The sequence below is a fragment of the Notamacropus eugenii genome, chromosome 2, assembly GCF_028372415.1.
Source record: "Notamacropus eugenii isolate mMacEug1 chromosome 2, mMacEug1.pri_v2, whole genome shotgun sequence".
NCBI lineage: Eukaryota > Metazoa > Chordata > Mammalia > Diprotodontia > Macropodidae > Notamacropus > Notamacropus eugenii.
In genome coordinates, this window is record NC_092873.1 from 33,830,598 (window position 1) to 33,846,424 (window position 15,827).

Below are 15,827 nucleotides of genomic sequence, written 5' to 3' on the forward strand. Positions count from 1 at the left end.
TTTGAGTTTTGTTCAAAAAACCTAGTATATATCTAATGTCTAGATCAGTGATTCTTAAAATAAAAAAATGGTCCTCAAGGCCTTCTTATGAGGTACATGGGGTCAAAAATATTTTCATTATAATACTTAGGACATTTTAATTTGTTATATAGTAAATATCAATAGACAAAAGCTCTTGGGTATGGGGCCCTCAATAACTTTTAAAGTTATAAAGGGTGAAACCAAAAATTTTGAGAACTGCTGATCTACAGTTTAAGTTTATTCCTTAATGATTTTAAGGATAGATTCTAAAGAATTTTAAACTTGTTCAGTTGAAATCATATCAAACATAAGTAATTTTCACTTAGGTACATCTCATCTAAAACTTAACAAGTGTTGGGGAATTGTCTGAGGCTCCAAGATCTTAAGCGATTTGTTTACGGTCACTCTTAGTGTCAGAGACAGGATTTGTACTTAGCTCTTTCTTGCCTTAAATCCCAGCACTGTACACTAGCCTGTACTGTTTCTCAACCAATTCATTATGGAATGAGAATGCAAACTCACCCCCTGGTACACTATACCAAGCACCACCATTGGTTGTTCCATCTACAAAGCTGCTGTCATCATCATTCTTCCGACAGGGTGGTCGGTTAGTGTCAGACATGGCTGGGTTAAAGGAGGAATAGCCCCTAGCCAAGCTCTGGAAAGTAGCATCATCAGGGCAAGGGCTGTATTCATGAGCACTACCTGGAAAACAAGTCCATGCAGATTAGACAAAATAAAATAATCCCTATTTCTCTAGTGCTGTAAAGCAGTTAAGTGGGTATTAAACTCAAGCAGAAACAGGTCCCTGCAGGCCACATGTTGACCTAGAAAACCACAAACTAATATTATCTATGCTGTATCATATTTTTAATTTGTTAAACTTGCTATATTTATTTGTCATATGTATAAAGTATTTTTCTATCTTATATTTGTAAATTATTAAGTAAACTGATTTTATTATATTTATAAAATTTATTAATTACATTTTCATCTGGTTTGTGCCACACTTGGGAGTTTTGCAGTTATCTGTCCAATTTTGACACCTCTGTCTTAAAATATACAAAGCACTTTCACCCACACATCCAAAGAGGTAGGTGATATATTGTTGTCCCCATTTCATGAATAAGGAAACCCAAGCACAAACAAATAAATTGACTTGCCCAGGGTCACATAGTTGGTAGGTCACAGAGGGACTTACTCAAACTTGGGACCAAGTACACTTTGTACTTCTCCATATGGTCTCTCTTGCAAGATAGGTAGAAAATACACAAGTAGACACCAAATGCTTTATATTCCCTAATAAAGTAGTTATTCTCAGTGATCTACTTCTTTCTAAGGCACAATACAAAGATATGAACTTTAAGGTATTAAACAAAAGAATGTCTTCCCTATCTTTCCCAGCTTGGAAGAGCAAACTCTGATCACAGGTCTGATTCCATAGCTGATCTGCAAAGGAATTTTGATCTGCTCTCTTTCTGACCCAGACCCATTTCTTCTGGTTCCTCAGTTTCTGACCTGGGAAAGCAAGTTGCTTTTCTTAGGCAACCTGGTGAACTCTCCTCCTAAGTTTAGACATCCAATTGGCATAACCTTTAGAACTCTCTAGCTCAAGAGATCTATCATCCTCAGCCTTTCCAGTAGATGAATTTATAGACATAAGCCATCACACTCAGCTGGGCCCAGGCACATTCTACAATGATCAGTCTTTGATTTGCAGCTACCTGTCTTTATAAAAGTCCTTAAGAATCAATACATACCAGGGAATGTCCTTAAGCAACAAAACATTAATCTGAAAAGATCAATTTGACTAAGGTCCATTTTGCCTGCTATCTAACAGAAATGCATATTTAATATACCTAAATATTGATTCAGTTTCCTAAGAGTATTTGATACAGCCTAGCTGAGATCAAACTTCTAGAGTCATTTCTGGGTATATCATGAAAGTTGAGCTGAATCCTAGGTTATCTCTGGAATTTACCCATTCTCCTCCTGGGACCTCCAAGGGATCTTTATTTCTCTGTTTTGGTTTAATCCCTTCCTTTATACCTCAATTTCTTCTCATCTCAAGATTTATGTTAAGCTTCCCTTAAAATGAAAACATACAAAAAGACCAGTTGCTTTAAGAGTTCTATTTCTTGAGGTGCAGAATCCTAGCATGTTTAATGAAGGCAAAAGTTTGACTTGTTGCTTTCAGTAGTTCTGCCTGAAGGCCTGCCAAGTTGTGACTACAACAGAATGTTCAATTACCCTTACTACAGGAAGAGGGAAGCAGCAAACAGTAATGCACATCATCTGTATTTTGGTGCAAGAATGAAATAAGAAAAAAGCACAAACAAAAAGAAGTTTTCATCCCCTGTGCACCTGAAACTGACCCACTCTTTAGTATGCATTAACTGCTTATGACCCCAGAAATGAATGAATAACAAGAAAGGTCGTGGTCATATTGTACAATACATAGAACAGATAACTGAGAGCTACCCTTATGGCATGGAAATTTATTTTTATCTTCTTCTCTATTTATAGATAAGCAACCAATTTCCCAGTGAAGTAATGTGTGTTGGATAATGAAAAAAGTGATGATTTTATTCACTTTCTTCCTGGGGCATCTTTTGAAAGAAATTACTCTTCTGAAACACTCTGTTTCGCTAAGGAACCCTTATGTGCAGCTATAGGACCATTTTTAAATGATCATTTAAGTATAACACAGGAACTCTTAATGTTTTTTGAGCCAAGGCAGTCTGGTGAAGCCTACTGGATTCCTCAAAATAATATTTTAAAATGGAAAAAAAAATAAGATGTATAGGATTATAAAGGACCCAAAAGGTTAGTGAGACAAAAGATGGCATTTTCTCCATCTAGGTTCACACAACAAAGGATTCCTTGAAATTTATTTATGAAATCCTATGTTATACAGACTATCCTAATGGGTTTTTAACCTTGGATCCACAGACCAGGAGCCCAAGGAAAGATTTCAGAAGATCTTTAAATACATATATAAATATATTTTTATATATATATATATATATATATATATATATATATGTGCACATATATATATGTATATGCATGTATACACACATATATGCATATTTGTGTTTTGGTACCCCAGAACACCCCCAAATCTAGAACAGAACTTCATCTTCTATTTTCTTTCCTTTAAATTCCAAATCAGGTACAAATTACCTGATGGCTTCCCATGAAGTATCTTATTTCCCACATTAAAGCTTTTCCCCCTCCTAACTTTTCTTATAGTACTTTATCTGGCTCTCTCCTTTGTTCTTATCACAAGCTCCCTGGTTATCATAGTTATTTGTACATATATCTCTTCCCCAACCCATTAGACTGCTAAGTCCCTTGAGAGGAGGTGTCTGTGTCTATATCAAGCTTTATAACTCCAATCAAAGCACAATATCTGACACAAAATAGGAATAATAAAATTTTTATTGAACTAAATGGTTAATTCCATCTTGAGCATAACATTCCACAGGACTACTTTGATGTTTCCAAAGGCTAGAAGAAATGTAGGTACTGTAAGGCAAACAAAATCTATCTTTCCAATCAAATAAAGTTTTGATAGAGAGGATCATAGATTTCAAGAAAGAAGGAACTTTAGAGCTCACCTAGTCCAACTCATCCTCATTTTACAGCTAAAATGAGATCTAGAAAGGCTAAGTAATTTGTCAAAGATTGAATGGGTGGCAGAGTTTCTTATAAATGCATCCATGTAAAAGAAGGGATACAAAAAGAATACAAAAATTAAGCTTAAGCAATGATTAACTATGTAAGACTAAGACACATGAAGTAACATGAAAACAATTATGAACAAATACAGTATTAGAGCTTGTGGAAGAATTCTGGGTCATTTGACAAACAAAAAAGAAATTATCTCCAACAATCCTAGGAACATGTAGACAGTTTTTTGATCAATGGGTCTAATGAGAGAAGTCAAAAGAACACCTACCACTGCGAGTCTCATCATATGGATAATTCGCCACCAGGTCTCCTCCATGAAGGTTGGCTGAAAGCACGAAGGGGATATCCATAATCCAGTGAATGACAGCCTTAGTCTCTGGAGCAAGCTGGGAGAAAACCAAGAATGACAGCAATTATGCATCCAAGAGGCACTTGCCCAGTCCCTCCAATTCTACATTATAAAGAGGAAATAAAGAAGTCAGCAAATAAGCAGGTAGTGACAAAAAAGAAAACAGAGAGAAAAGATCATCATAGGAAAATTAACAAGATTGTAAATGCCTGTGGTTGTTTTGCTTAAAAGATATATCCCCCACACACTATTTTCCTAACTGTATCATTCTCATTTTAATAAGAAATAGGGTTTCAGAAGTTTGATTTCCCTTTTGGGAACTGTTTTGTTAAATGGCCAGTTTTCAGTCATTCCTCACATTCCAGAGATCAGGCAAATCCCTTACATACTTTTTGATTCAAGATTTTTAGTGGCCCTTACATTCCTTTTTTAGGCATCTAAGTGGAAGATGAGTAGGAAAATAAGTATGACATCCACCTAAAAGGAATTTTTCTGTAAGGTGGTTCAGTACTATTCAATTAGTAGGTGGCAGACTTCTGTTTCCTCTCTCAATCATCAGTTTTCTCAGTTCACCTTGGGTTGACTATTTTAAATTTTCGAAACACATACCAAAGCTTTCACATATTCACACAGAGATTCTGATTCAGTGAATCACATCTTTCATAAGGTTGAAGGCCAAAAATTTTTTTTAATTTGCATCTGAACCTTGCTGATGGACTTGGCTGTAACTTTGTTAAGAAGTGGTGCTATTCTTACAGAATAAGTACATTAACTGTTAAAATAACAAATGTGTATCTGCAAAGCAGAGTGAACATGTATATATACAGCTGTAACAGTAAAAAAAAAATTACACAAAAGAGGCAACAGCTTGACATTTTATATGCAATTTTTAATCAGCAGGAGCCGGGTTTTCTCATTCACCTCCAACGACCTAAGGATCTCTTCCAGAAAAACAAAATAAAGCTTTTTCCATAGCTCCTGATCTGAAGAAACGTCTATGTTAATCCTTAATCTTGCGAGACTGGACACATGAGGGTTGAAGTTGTAACTTCAAACATTAGAGGTTCGACAACATAAAACAGATTAAAGAAAAGCATTTCCTAGAGAGCCTTGATAATCCAGAAGCAGAATGTGTATAGAAGAGGAATAGTAAATAACATGGGTAGTTGTTGTTGGGTTCTTTCCCCCAGAACAGGAGACAGATTGGTTTGGTTTTAATTATTCTTAATTGAAAACATATTAATGGTACAGAATCCCCCAAAATATGACCTCCCTTCCCCATGCCTTTGCACAGGCCATCCCCATGCCTGGAATGTTCTCTCTCTTTATTTCCACTTCATAGAAACTTTATCTCTCTTTAAGGCTTAACTCAAAAGTCACCCCCTCCCTGTGACTTGTTCTCATTCTGCCTCACACAGCAGTTAGTGCCACCACCCAAACTACTTGATATTTTAAAATATATTTTGTATATTCTTATCTGGACCCAATAGGATGAAAGCTCCTTGAGGACAGGGACGAGGCTCACATTTATTCTATTATCCCCAGTGCCTAGCAAGTATCTGGCAAATAGTAGGCACTTAATAAATCTTTGTTGAATTGAACTCAATACTTCAAAAAGATCCATGATTCCATCAGTGGAATCCATCAATGAAAAATATAACAGATGGTTTCACTAACTGCTACGGCAAACCAAATTCATCACTTGGTGGCCAGCCTTTGGTTACATGGGCTGGTTCTCAGATAAGAGATCCACAGTTCATTATCATGTCTTTACTCAGAGGTTTTACTAGTTGAAAGAATCTAAAAGAACCTGAGATCTGCTGGCAGATCCTTTGAGAACCCTGATAAAGCAAAAGAACTATTTGAAAGATTTCAAGATGATATAAAAGGGAAAAGGAATGAGTTATGAGGATCTCCTATGCTATGCATAAAGGGACCCTATTTCCAATGAATATATATATATATATAATTTTTTGGATGCAAAGTTACTTTCTATGAAAATGCTATACTTGCTGTTACAGAAAGCTAAGGAGATAGTAGGATAGAGTGGGGGAACTCTAGTGCTCGCACCAAAAAAATCCTCAAATGAAGAACTATAAGGAATTCCGGAGAGCTACCAATATTCCTTGGGGTTAATAATCATTCATTCAAGGGTCTCGTTTGTTTTCTTCCTTTTTAATTAAAACTTTCTTCTGTAATGCTGTGAAATCTTTCCTTGCAGATTGGGAGCTTATCCCATTAAACTACAGAGTACTAGAATAGAAATTCCCAAGTTTCTTAGATGAAAGCATATGAGCCAAGCGAAGTAAGAAAATTCTCCAAAATGTATTCAGATCCTTCATGCTATGAGCTTCTGATGGAAAGGTTATATTTAGCTGGTAGAACTGTAGTTTCATAAGTCTATGCTTTACCCAAAGGAGAAGGTGAAGATAGGAAAGAAAGATGTCCAGTTAATGTGTAACTCTTCCATGTACTTTTCTGTTCTTCAAAGGGGAAAAAATGAATATTGTTTAGTGGACAAAAAGATGCAGGTAGAGGTTTGAAAAGAGCAAAATGTAGAGAGCATGAACACTATGAAAAATGAGCATTTCTGACTCCTAAGCAGTGATCAAAAAATGTATGTTTGAGGAAGACCTAGTAGAGGGGAAATTAGTCTTCCCTCACTCTAAGGAAGAAAGTAAGTTTTAATTGTCATACTGTATTTCAAGTAGCTATTCTCAACTTGTGATCCTGGGTTCCCAAGACCCTTTCAGGGGAACCACAAGGTCAAACCTATACATTTTAATTCCTAATATGTGAAGTATTGATAGCTGTAACCCAAATAAATATAAGCTCTCAAAGAGAGTCTACCATAATTTTTAAGAATGTATAGGGGGTAAACCAACCCTACCCTGAAGCTTAGTCTGGTAGAAACAATGATTATTATAATTCATAAAACAGATTCATCCAAATGGTCTTGAGAGGAGCTGAAAGCTCTCTCCCAGCTGGATGGTCCAAGAAAGATCTGGGGAGAAGTATTACTGCAGTTTGGAGCCTTGGATGAAGGTAGCATGGCAGCCTCTGGGTTGGTGTGGAGAAGGGAAGAGTCATTTTTATGCATGAGGATGGAACAAAAGTAAAGGAGGTGATGGAAGGAGCACCATGGGAACCTGGGATGACCGTGTTGTCCATACTGGATACAGTAGATAAGGTACGAAGTGAGACTTGAAAGTAGAAGAGTTGGTGGGGATTCAGATTGAGGAAGGCTGTCAATGCCAGGATCAGGAATCTCTGCTTTTATCTCATAGACCTTGGGGAACTCTGGAAGGGCCTTTTTTTTTTTTAAGTTCTTTTAAAAAGAATTCTGAACTGAAATACAAGGAAAAATGGATATGCCCATGCACCCAATAGAGTAGAAACAAAGAAATGCCCATCTCAATTGTACATGGGTTCGATAAAAATATAATCAATTCAACATAAAAAAAAGAATGTACCAAAAAGTTTGTGAAGCACTTCTCTTAAATTTATCTTCACTAAAATAAAATAGTGAGATTAAGGGGCAGTCAATCAAGCTCAATGAAAGACTATTCAAATGATTTCAAAATGGATTTTAGACATATTTATATATATATAAAAGCATAATTTTATTTCATATTTATATAGACATATATTGAAATGTGTCTTTAAAAGATTGATAATGTATTATTAAATATATTTAATATTAACATGTTATATTAAAAATATAATGTTTATATTATGTTTAAATATATATTTGATATTATATTTAAATATATAGTATATATAGCAAAGAAAGCCATAAAAGATTGACTGATTTTCAGAGATCATGAATTATCCACTAGCTTCTAAATTTATTTCACATGGTTTCAACTTTTTTCCCTGCCTCACTTCTCCCAAGCCTTCATTCTTATCCTAACCTCTGATCCATCATCCCTTCCTCCCTTTGAAGACTTTCCTCTCTATTTAGCCCATTTCACTAGACACTGACATCTGCATCCTACAACTCCTTCTGCTCTTTGTCTCACTATGGTTTATGGAAGGATAACTCTGATCCTGTAACTAATCAAGCCCACAGTTGACTTTGTCCCCTTCCCTAACAAATCCAACTTTCTTATTTCTAATGATATCACATAACATAAACCTAGTAAAGCAAGTTGGTTTGACTCATATCACTACACATTTGAAAAACCAAGTTCTTCCATGTCACCCAGTCCAGGTGCTCCCTGCCTTGGACCCTTGATCTTATCAGGGTCCTATTATCTAGACTACCGGCCACTCCCATCAGGATCCTCCCAGGACTTGATCTACATTCCAGGCTGACTCCCCTATCAAGACCATCCCTGCCCCTCCCCCCCCCAGACTACTTGGGGACACCTGGATTCTTCCCTCAGTCTTTTTCTGTATTTAAGTTCCATCTTACTTCCACAAAGGCACTCAGATTCAATCCACCTCACACTGTCTAGCTGAGATTCTATGTGGCCCACTTGTGAATACAAGCATTACAAATGCTTAGGCTCCTTAAGAGTCAACCCAGTATGATGAATCTTTAATAAACTTTGCTTTGCTTTGGCTTTAAAAAAAAAAAACCAAGTTCTGTTAACTCAAGCTCTACAATACTTCTTGGGTTCATATTCTCTTGTGTATTCCCATTGTGGTTGTTCAGTAATTTTTCCGTCAGGTCTGACTCTTCATGAACCCATTTGGAGTTTTCTTGGCAAAGATACCAGAGTGGTTTGTCATTTCCTTCTCCAACTCATTTTACAGATGAGGAAACTGAGGCCAAAAAGGTAAAGTGATTTGCTCAGGGTCACACAATTAGTGAGTGTTCAAACCCAGATTTGAACTCATGAAGATGAATCTTCCTGACTTCAATCTCAGCGCTTTATCCACAGCATCACCTAGCTACCCATCATGGGATGCAAAGAAAGAAGTAAAGTGCAAAGAGAGTAGAAAAGCAGGGAAGGGTGTGATAACCTTCAAATGCCAAATACAGGATTTTACATTAAATCTTGAGAGCATAGGGAGCTATTGGAACTTTTTGAGGAAGGAAATATAAGGTGATATACCAGGACTTTTAAAAAAATTCTGCACAACCAGATCAACTGGGTTCTGTATAATTCCAGGTTATATAATTTCATCCGGAGCCTCACTGCTATACAGAAACTCCCTTTGCTTTCCTCTGATTGCCACCACCATATTCCCCCAGTAGCTATTCAAAACTCTTACTTCTTCAGGCTATCTACACCACCTTCACCCTCTCCCTCTTGACAAGGGAGCCTTGTCTTCTACTTTACTAAGGAAATTGAGGGAATCTATAGGTCTTTCCTTCACCTCCTCTACTTCATACTTCAAAACGTTATTAGCCAAAAAGAGAAATTAGTTTATTAATTGCAATGCCAGTATTCAAGATGACAACTTTTTAATTAAAAAAAGGACATTTTCAAATACTCCTTAATGGTTTTGATGAAACATCCCAAGGCAGAAGTTCCCAAAGTGGGTGATGTCAGCACCCTGGGGAATGCTGGACTGATCCAAGGGGTCCGTAGTACTCTCCGGTGCAATGGGGTGTGGGGCATTGAATAAAAATAAGGGGGCAGTGGAAGCATAAGGAAAGAAGAAAAGAGAAGAAAAATTTTAAAAACCATTTGTACATGTTTCATCTGTTGCGTAGCAGAGTTAAAGTCATAGTGAATACATTATTTTCCAAATAAACACACAAAATGCAAGTTATAAGCCATCAGTGGTCAAGTCCAATGATAAGTCTTAACAAGCAAGTATTAGCAGATGAGCATGTCATGCATTGTCAGGAAGTCCAGCATGCATTAACAGGAATATGTGCATGACTTGTTTACAATACAATACTATATAGTTACATGACACAATATTGCATCATCAAAATTTCAATGCAGGGAGAAAACCACAAATTTACAATAAATTATTAAATTTAAGATGCATCATTTTAAAAAAAGATATTATATATTTTTAAAATGATGCAAATTTCAAGGTTAAAGAAAGCAGATTTCAGGGGGGAGAGTGCCAAATACTTTTTTTTTTAAAGTAGGTGGTAGGCCAAATAAGTTTGGGAGTTTCTAATCTAGCAACTGCACTGGGATCCCTGATTGTATCCTCTATTGATGCAGTTGCTGACAAAAACATTACCCTTCTCCTAGCCAAAGACACCCTTTCAAAACAATCACAACCCTTCTAACTCTACAGTTGATCTCATTCATTCTAGTTTTCTCTAGGACTTTGCCCCTTTGATAATTCAATCACTCTTCAAGTTATCATCCTGTATCTTCTTCTCCCTTTCACAGACCTTCAGAGAATCACCTAACGTAATATATTGCACAAAATAAGCAATTATTAAGAACAATTCAAATTAATGTAGTACTTGAAGGTTTGCAAAGTGCTTTCTTCACAAGAACCCTTTAAGGTAGGTAATACAAATAGCTGTATCTCCAATTGGATCCATGTGGCTCTGAAAGTTTGAATGAAATATCCATGGTCACACCTTTTTGCTATAGGAGAAAAAAAACATATTGATTCTGAAAGTAGAGGACCTAAATTCAAATCTTGAATCTGTCACTCAGGATGTCACATAACCCTCCCTAAGCCTCAGTTCCTTCATACGTAGAATTAGGGGTTTAGACTAAACAGTCTCTGAGTTGCATTCAGCTCTAAATATGGAATTCCAAGATAGATAATGCTGGAAGTGAAATTTGGATCCACCTTGGTCTCTTGACACCAAGTCTAGCACTCTTCACTTAATAAAAAATTGTTGAATTAAATTGAAACTTCTGTCTTGCCAACCAGTGTTCCAGCCTTATTTGTTGCTTCTCTAACCATCACTGTTCTCAATCCACTTGTCAAAAGTGGATCTTCAGGCTTAGAATTGGCTAATTATCTACGGTTCGTAGATTATGTAGTTTTTAAAGTGGCTTGGCCCCAACCAAAAAGAAGTTTGGCTATCTCCCTACCAAGGAATTCTCCCTAATTATAAAGGTAATTTTCTCAGATGTAGGCAACAGAGCCTATGAATATATACATGTTGTTTACCTTTGTGTTCTGGTCCACAATTTTCTTCAGGTTTTTCAACAGGTGATTGTTCGGTCCACCTTCTCTTTCATTAACATAGACAATCCTATCCAGGTCAGGAAAGTTTCGGTTCAGATCTATTCCCTGGGCATTGCTTCTGCCTACAAACCAATCCTTAAGCTCACCAGGCTAAAAAAAAAAAAAACAAAATAATTATTGACTTTAAGCATTTTCTAGTCATGCATACCTAAGAATTTGACAACTGATTGATGAGAGCATTTCTTCCACCTCAACAGTATTTTTACCATGAGAATTGCTTTATGGTATTATCCTATTGTACTGATGAAAATATTCTTATATTTTGACATATATTCATGTATCTCCATGTAAATAAGTATAAAGAGATTTACCTTTTTAGTTGGTAGTTGATAGTTGGTAGTTTAAAAAACACTTCATTTTAATTTGGTTTAAGTGATAGTGGTTCTGCAAATGGTTGGCACCTATTTAAAAATAACACTAAAAAAATTGCCTGCTAGGCTTCTTAACTAAAAAGTGGCTTTGCATTAGCAATATTTTAATTTAATATGTCTCTCTCTTATTCCCCTACTAAAAGCAGATGAATTGGACAAAGAATAAACACTAGACCTTTGTGATTTGGGGCTCTTCTACCCAGTTTTAAAATTTTCATTCAGTAGGAAATCTAAAAAAGTGGAAATTTTTTAAAATGTTCAATGTAAGTTTTATTAAGTGAACTTTCTTGTCTTGAACCAAAAAACAAAAATAGGAGCTTAATTCTTTCCTATTTTGAAAAATGGATAATTTCAAATATTTTAAGGGCTATGGATTAAAGGTACTAGAAAACAGTAATAAAACTCTTTATTTTATACAATCACACAGAACTGGATACATCTCAAAATGCAGGAGACTGGAAGGAGATTTGTATGTGTATATGTATATTTGTGTGTGTGTGTGTGTGTACATATGGCATGTATATGTGTATATTACTGACTTTATTACAAGTACTTTGGAAATCCCATTAATTTTTCCCTTTATTGTAGGTTAAGCTTCTGGACTGTTTCATAATCAAACTATCAGGTCTCTATTTTATTTTCCATTAAAGTTTATTTTTATTTTTTAAAGATGCATTTTGAAAAATAGAGGTAAAACAAATGAAAATATTAAATCTTGTAACATTTCACAAAATTAGTAGAAGGTTATTTCAAACAACCAGAATGCTATACAAGTACCCTAAAGGTAAGGGAAACATACACAACATATTCTTTTTAAAAAAAAAAAATCAAACAACAACTGACAAAATTGTAGAGTTATTTTTGCCAGATTTCCTGGTGGCTAAACACATGCTGGATTGTTTTATCTTGGAAATGAGCTCCATGATTCCTAAAAACTAGGTCTTGACATCACTAAAACATTGTCTTAAGGGAAAACCAGTCCTTCTCCTATAAACTCAGCAGAGGGAGCTATTATACAAAATTACTGAATCATTCCCTCATATGTGGGGCATATTCTGAGCCAATAATGATCCTCCCATATTTCCCTAAAATTTTAGGTTTTTAAACAGGAAATTTCTCTAATCAACAACCTAGAAAAATAAATATTGTTTATTTAGCAATACTGAAAGAACTCATTAATAGGTTTATCAATAAAACTTATCCTAGTATTCATTTTAACTAATAAATGCTATTTTTTGCTTACTAGGTAAATGTTCTTCTCCCTTTTAATTTATCAGGCTCTTGAATTATCAGTAGCCAAGATCCTATAAACTATGTGTTTACACATCCATGTATGTGTATCTATTTTATGTATTTGCATGCAAAAAAATTCACTATTTTGTGCTTTTTTTACACTCACCTGAGATGCTGCTTTCTCAAAACCATCAGGATTCAGAGAAGGCATAATGTGGATGCGAGTATTGTGGATTAGGTTGATAATTGTCTCATTTCCTTTCTGGTACTCATTGCACAGGTACTGAGCCAAGAAGATGAGCATTTCCCGGCCAACAGCCTCATTACCATGCATATTCCCAATGTATTTGAATTCAGGTTCACCTAAAAGACAAACATATTTATGAATATTGTGAACTTAGACATATATGTCCATTTTATTTCTTAGGATACTGAGACTCAGACCTGCCCAGGATCACTCAGCTTATAAGTATGAGTGTCAGGATTCCAATCACAACATTTAATCTATTTACTGTATCATGCTGCCTCTCAAGTTGGCCATATGACAAGGCTGGAGCAATCAATCACCTAAGAAAACTCACAGTAGCCCCCTCATGACTGAGGCAAGAAGACTCTTTCCCTGTGAAGATGGTATCTGATTAAGTTTCATTCCAATGAGATTCTTGAGTGTCTGTGTGAAGTGATTTCTAATCATGGAGAACCATGCCCTTGTATGACCTCCTCTCCTGTGCTTATGCTAATCTTAATCTAATGATGAAGTCGAAGTAGGAGCAGGCCTATTTATATATAACCTGCCCTTCTATTCTTCCAGAGATAGCCTTCTCCCCAGGGTTTTCTTCCTTTAATCCAAGGGTTCTAAACCCAAGGCCAGTGAAGGCCTTTGATGCTTGCTTAAATCCATTCCACCTAAAAAACTCCTTGCGCTGCACATACTAGAGCCACACTTCAGAAGGTGACTGTGGTTGGGACACATTTAGTCGCTTTATAAATGCAGCAATATAACTACACGAAAACATTTTGCCCCAGGATACAATTAAAATCTCACTAAGGAATAAAGCAATTTTTTTTAAAAAATCACATATCTAGAAGAAAAAATGTCATAATTTCCTGATATATTGTAATTGCAAAAACATTTTTCAGCTGCAAACACAATGCTAGATTAATTGTTAGATTCAGAATCAAAAGACCTGGGTGCAAATTTTGCTTGTATCACTTAACAGCTGTGTGATCTTAGCCAAGTCCCCTGCCTGCTCTGGGCTTCAACTTCTTCTTCTTCTTTTTTTTATTTTATTTATTTTTATTTTTTATTTTTATTTATTTTTTATTTTATTTTACCTTTTCTTATTTAATAATAAATTATTAAAATTTATTTTATTTTTTATTTTATTTATTTTACTTTTTTTTATTGCTTTACTTGATGTGTGTTGAGTTTTGTGGATACCCATGCAGCACTGGCTGTCTTTTGCAATTCCTCACCCCAATCCCTTAACTCCAAATCCAGCATCCTTTCCACAACACCACAAAAGCTCACATACTTGTTCTATAGACCATTCTCATCAAGATGTAGAGTTAGGAAGCTGGTAAATGATTGCTGACAAAGTCTTTTGCCTTTTGGGTAGTGATAGTTATGTTGTGATCCTTTCTATTCTTTCAGAATATTTCTCTCTTTGAGACATGTTGACAATGAATTTTTGTGTTGCCTCCAACATCAGCTTCATGGTCATAAGCATTATCCTCATATCTTTACTTTGATCTCTAGATCGATATAGTAGTGTCCAACTTGGCAGTTCTGCCATGACTAAAGATGAGAATAGGTCATTCTGACAGCCTGAGCGGCTCTGTTCCATTTCACATCTGTTTGTTGGTTAGGCTAGTTTTGTCTGTGTTCTTAGGAGGATGGGGCTTAGATGCAATACCAAGCTTGCTGCTGGTTTGCCTTTCATTTCCATGAGGTGGTCCATCCCACTCCCTGGTCACTTTCCAAATGCCCCTATTATCTGAGCCTAGCACTTGGCTGCCAAAGAGACAAGAGTTCAGTAGCTGAGGCTGATTCTTTGTTCGTTGGCCTTCTCATTTGGGGTAGCTGTTTTATGCCATTTAATGTTCTCTGTGAAATGCTGACCCTGCCCCCATTTCTTACAGCTTATAGGATCTTAGATGTAGAGTCTGAAGGAACTTGAAAGGCCGCCCAGTCCCCTCATTCATTTTAGAGACAAATTGAGAGGTTTAGGGAGTTGGCCGAGTCACAGGGCAGGAAGGGGCCAAGCTCAGTTTTGAACTCACATCTCCTCTGATGCCAGATTCAAATGAGAGTTGGGATAGTTCTAATCATATGCAGAGTGCCTCTAGCTTTACCTTTACTTATTATTTGATACTGATTTTGACCTCTGTTTTAAAACACCAGTTATCAAGGTGGGTCACTGAGCATCAGAATACTCAGATTCATTGAGATGGAGGTTTGAACTTGGATTGAAAGAACCTGACACATATTCTTCCAAGGATTTCTATTTTTCATCCCCTGATTGGCATCCCAGCTTCAGAGTGCAGTGGGTTTGGAGTTTTGGGAGGGCAGACCAGAGCAGAGGAGAGGAGAGGATAGGATAGGAGAGGAGAGGAGAGGAGAGGAGAGGAGAGGAGAGGAACAGGCCAGTAAAAAGGGCTAAGGTCTCCCAGTGCATCCTGGGTCATCTCCAGTCATCCTGATGAATATCTGGTCACAGGATTCAGATGGCTCTGGAGGAGAAGTGAGGCTGGTGACCTGAACAGCCCTCCCTCACACAAAACAAAGTCAAGTACAAGTCATGTCATCATTCTCTGATGGCATGGTCTTCTTTGGCAACAAAGGACAAACACAAATTCTAAACCCGAGATCCCTGAACATATATACATACATGTATACATACAATAGATACAACAGAGGATACATAGATGGATGGATAGATAGATATACAGATAAAAGAGAGACATGAATGAATAGACAAGTTATTTCAATTTAATTGGTCTTCTTTGCAATCTTGGGTATTTTA

The 15,827-nt window shown here is 36.3% G+C and overlaps 1 protein-coding gene across 1 annotated transcript in view; it reads right to left on the reverse strand.

The window, feature by feature from the left end:
• CPE (carboxypeptidase E) overlaps positions 1-15,827 on the reverse strand; it is a 133,198-nt gene that overhangs the window by 17,457 nt on the left and 99,914 nt on the right. Inside the window, exons 2-5 of the mRNA XM_072639729.1 lie at positions 12,968-13,164; positions 11,120-11,287; positions 3,982-4,103; positions 544-722 (exon numbers count right to left, since the gene is read on the reverse strand). Of these exons, the coding sequence (XP_072495830.1) occupies positions 544-722; positions 3,982-4,103; positions 11,120-11,287; positions 12,968-13,164 (666 nt within the window). The remainder of the gene's footprint in view (positions 1-543; positions 723-3,981; positions 4,104-11,119; positions 11,288-12,967; positions 13,165-15,827) is intronic.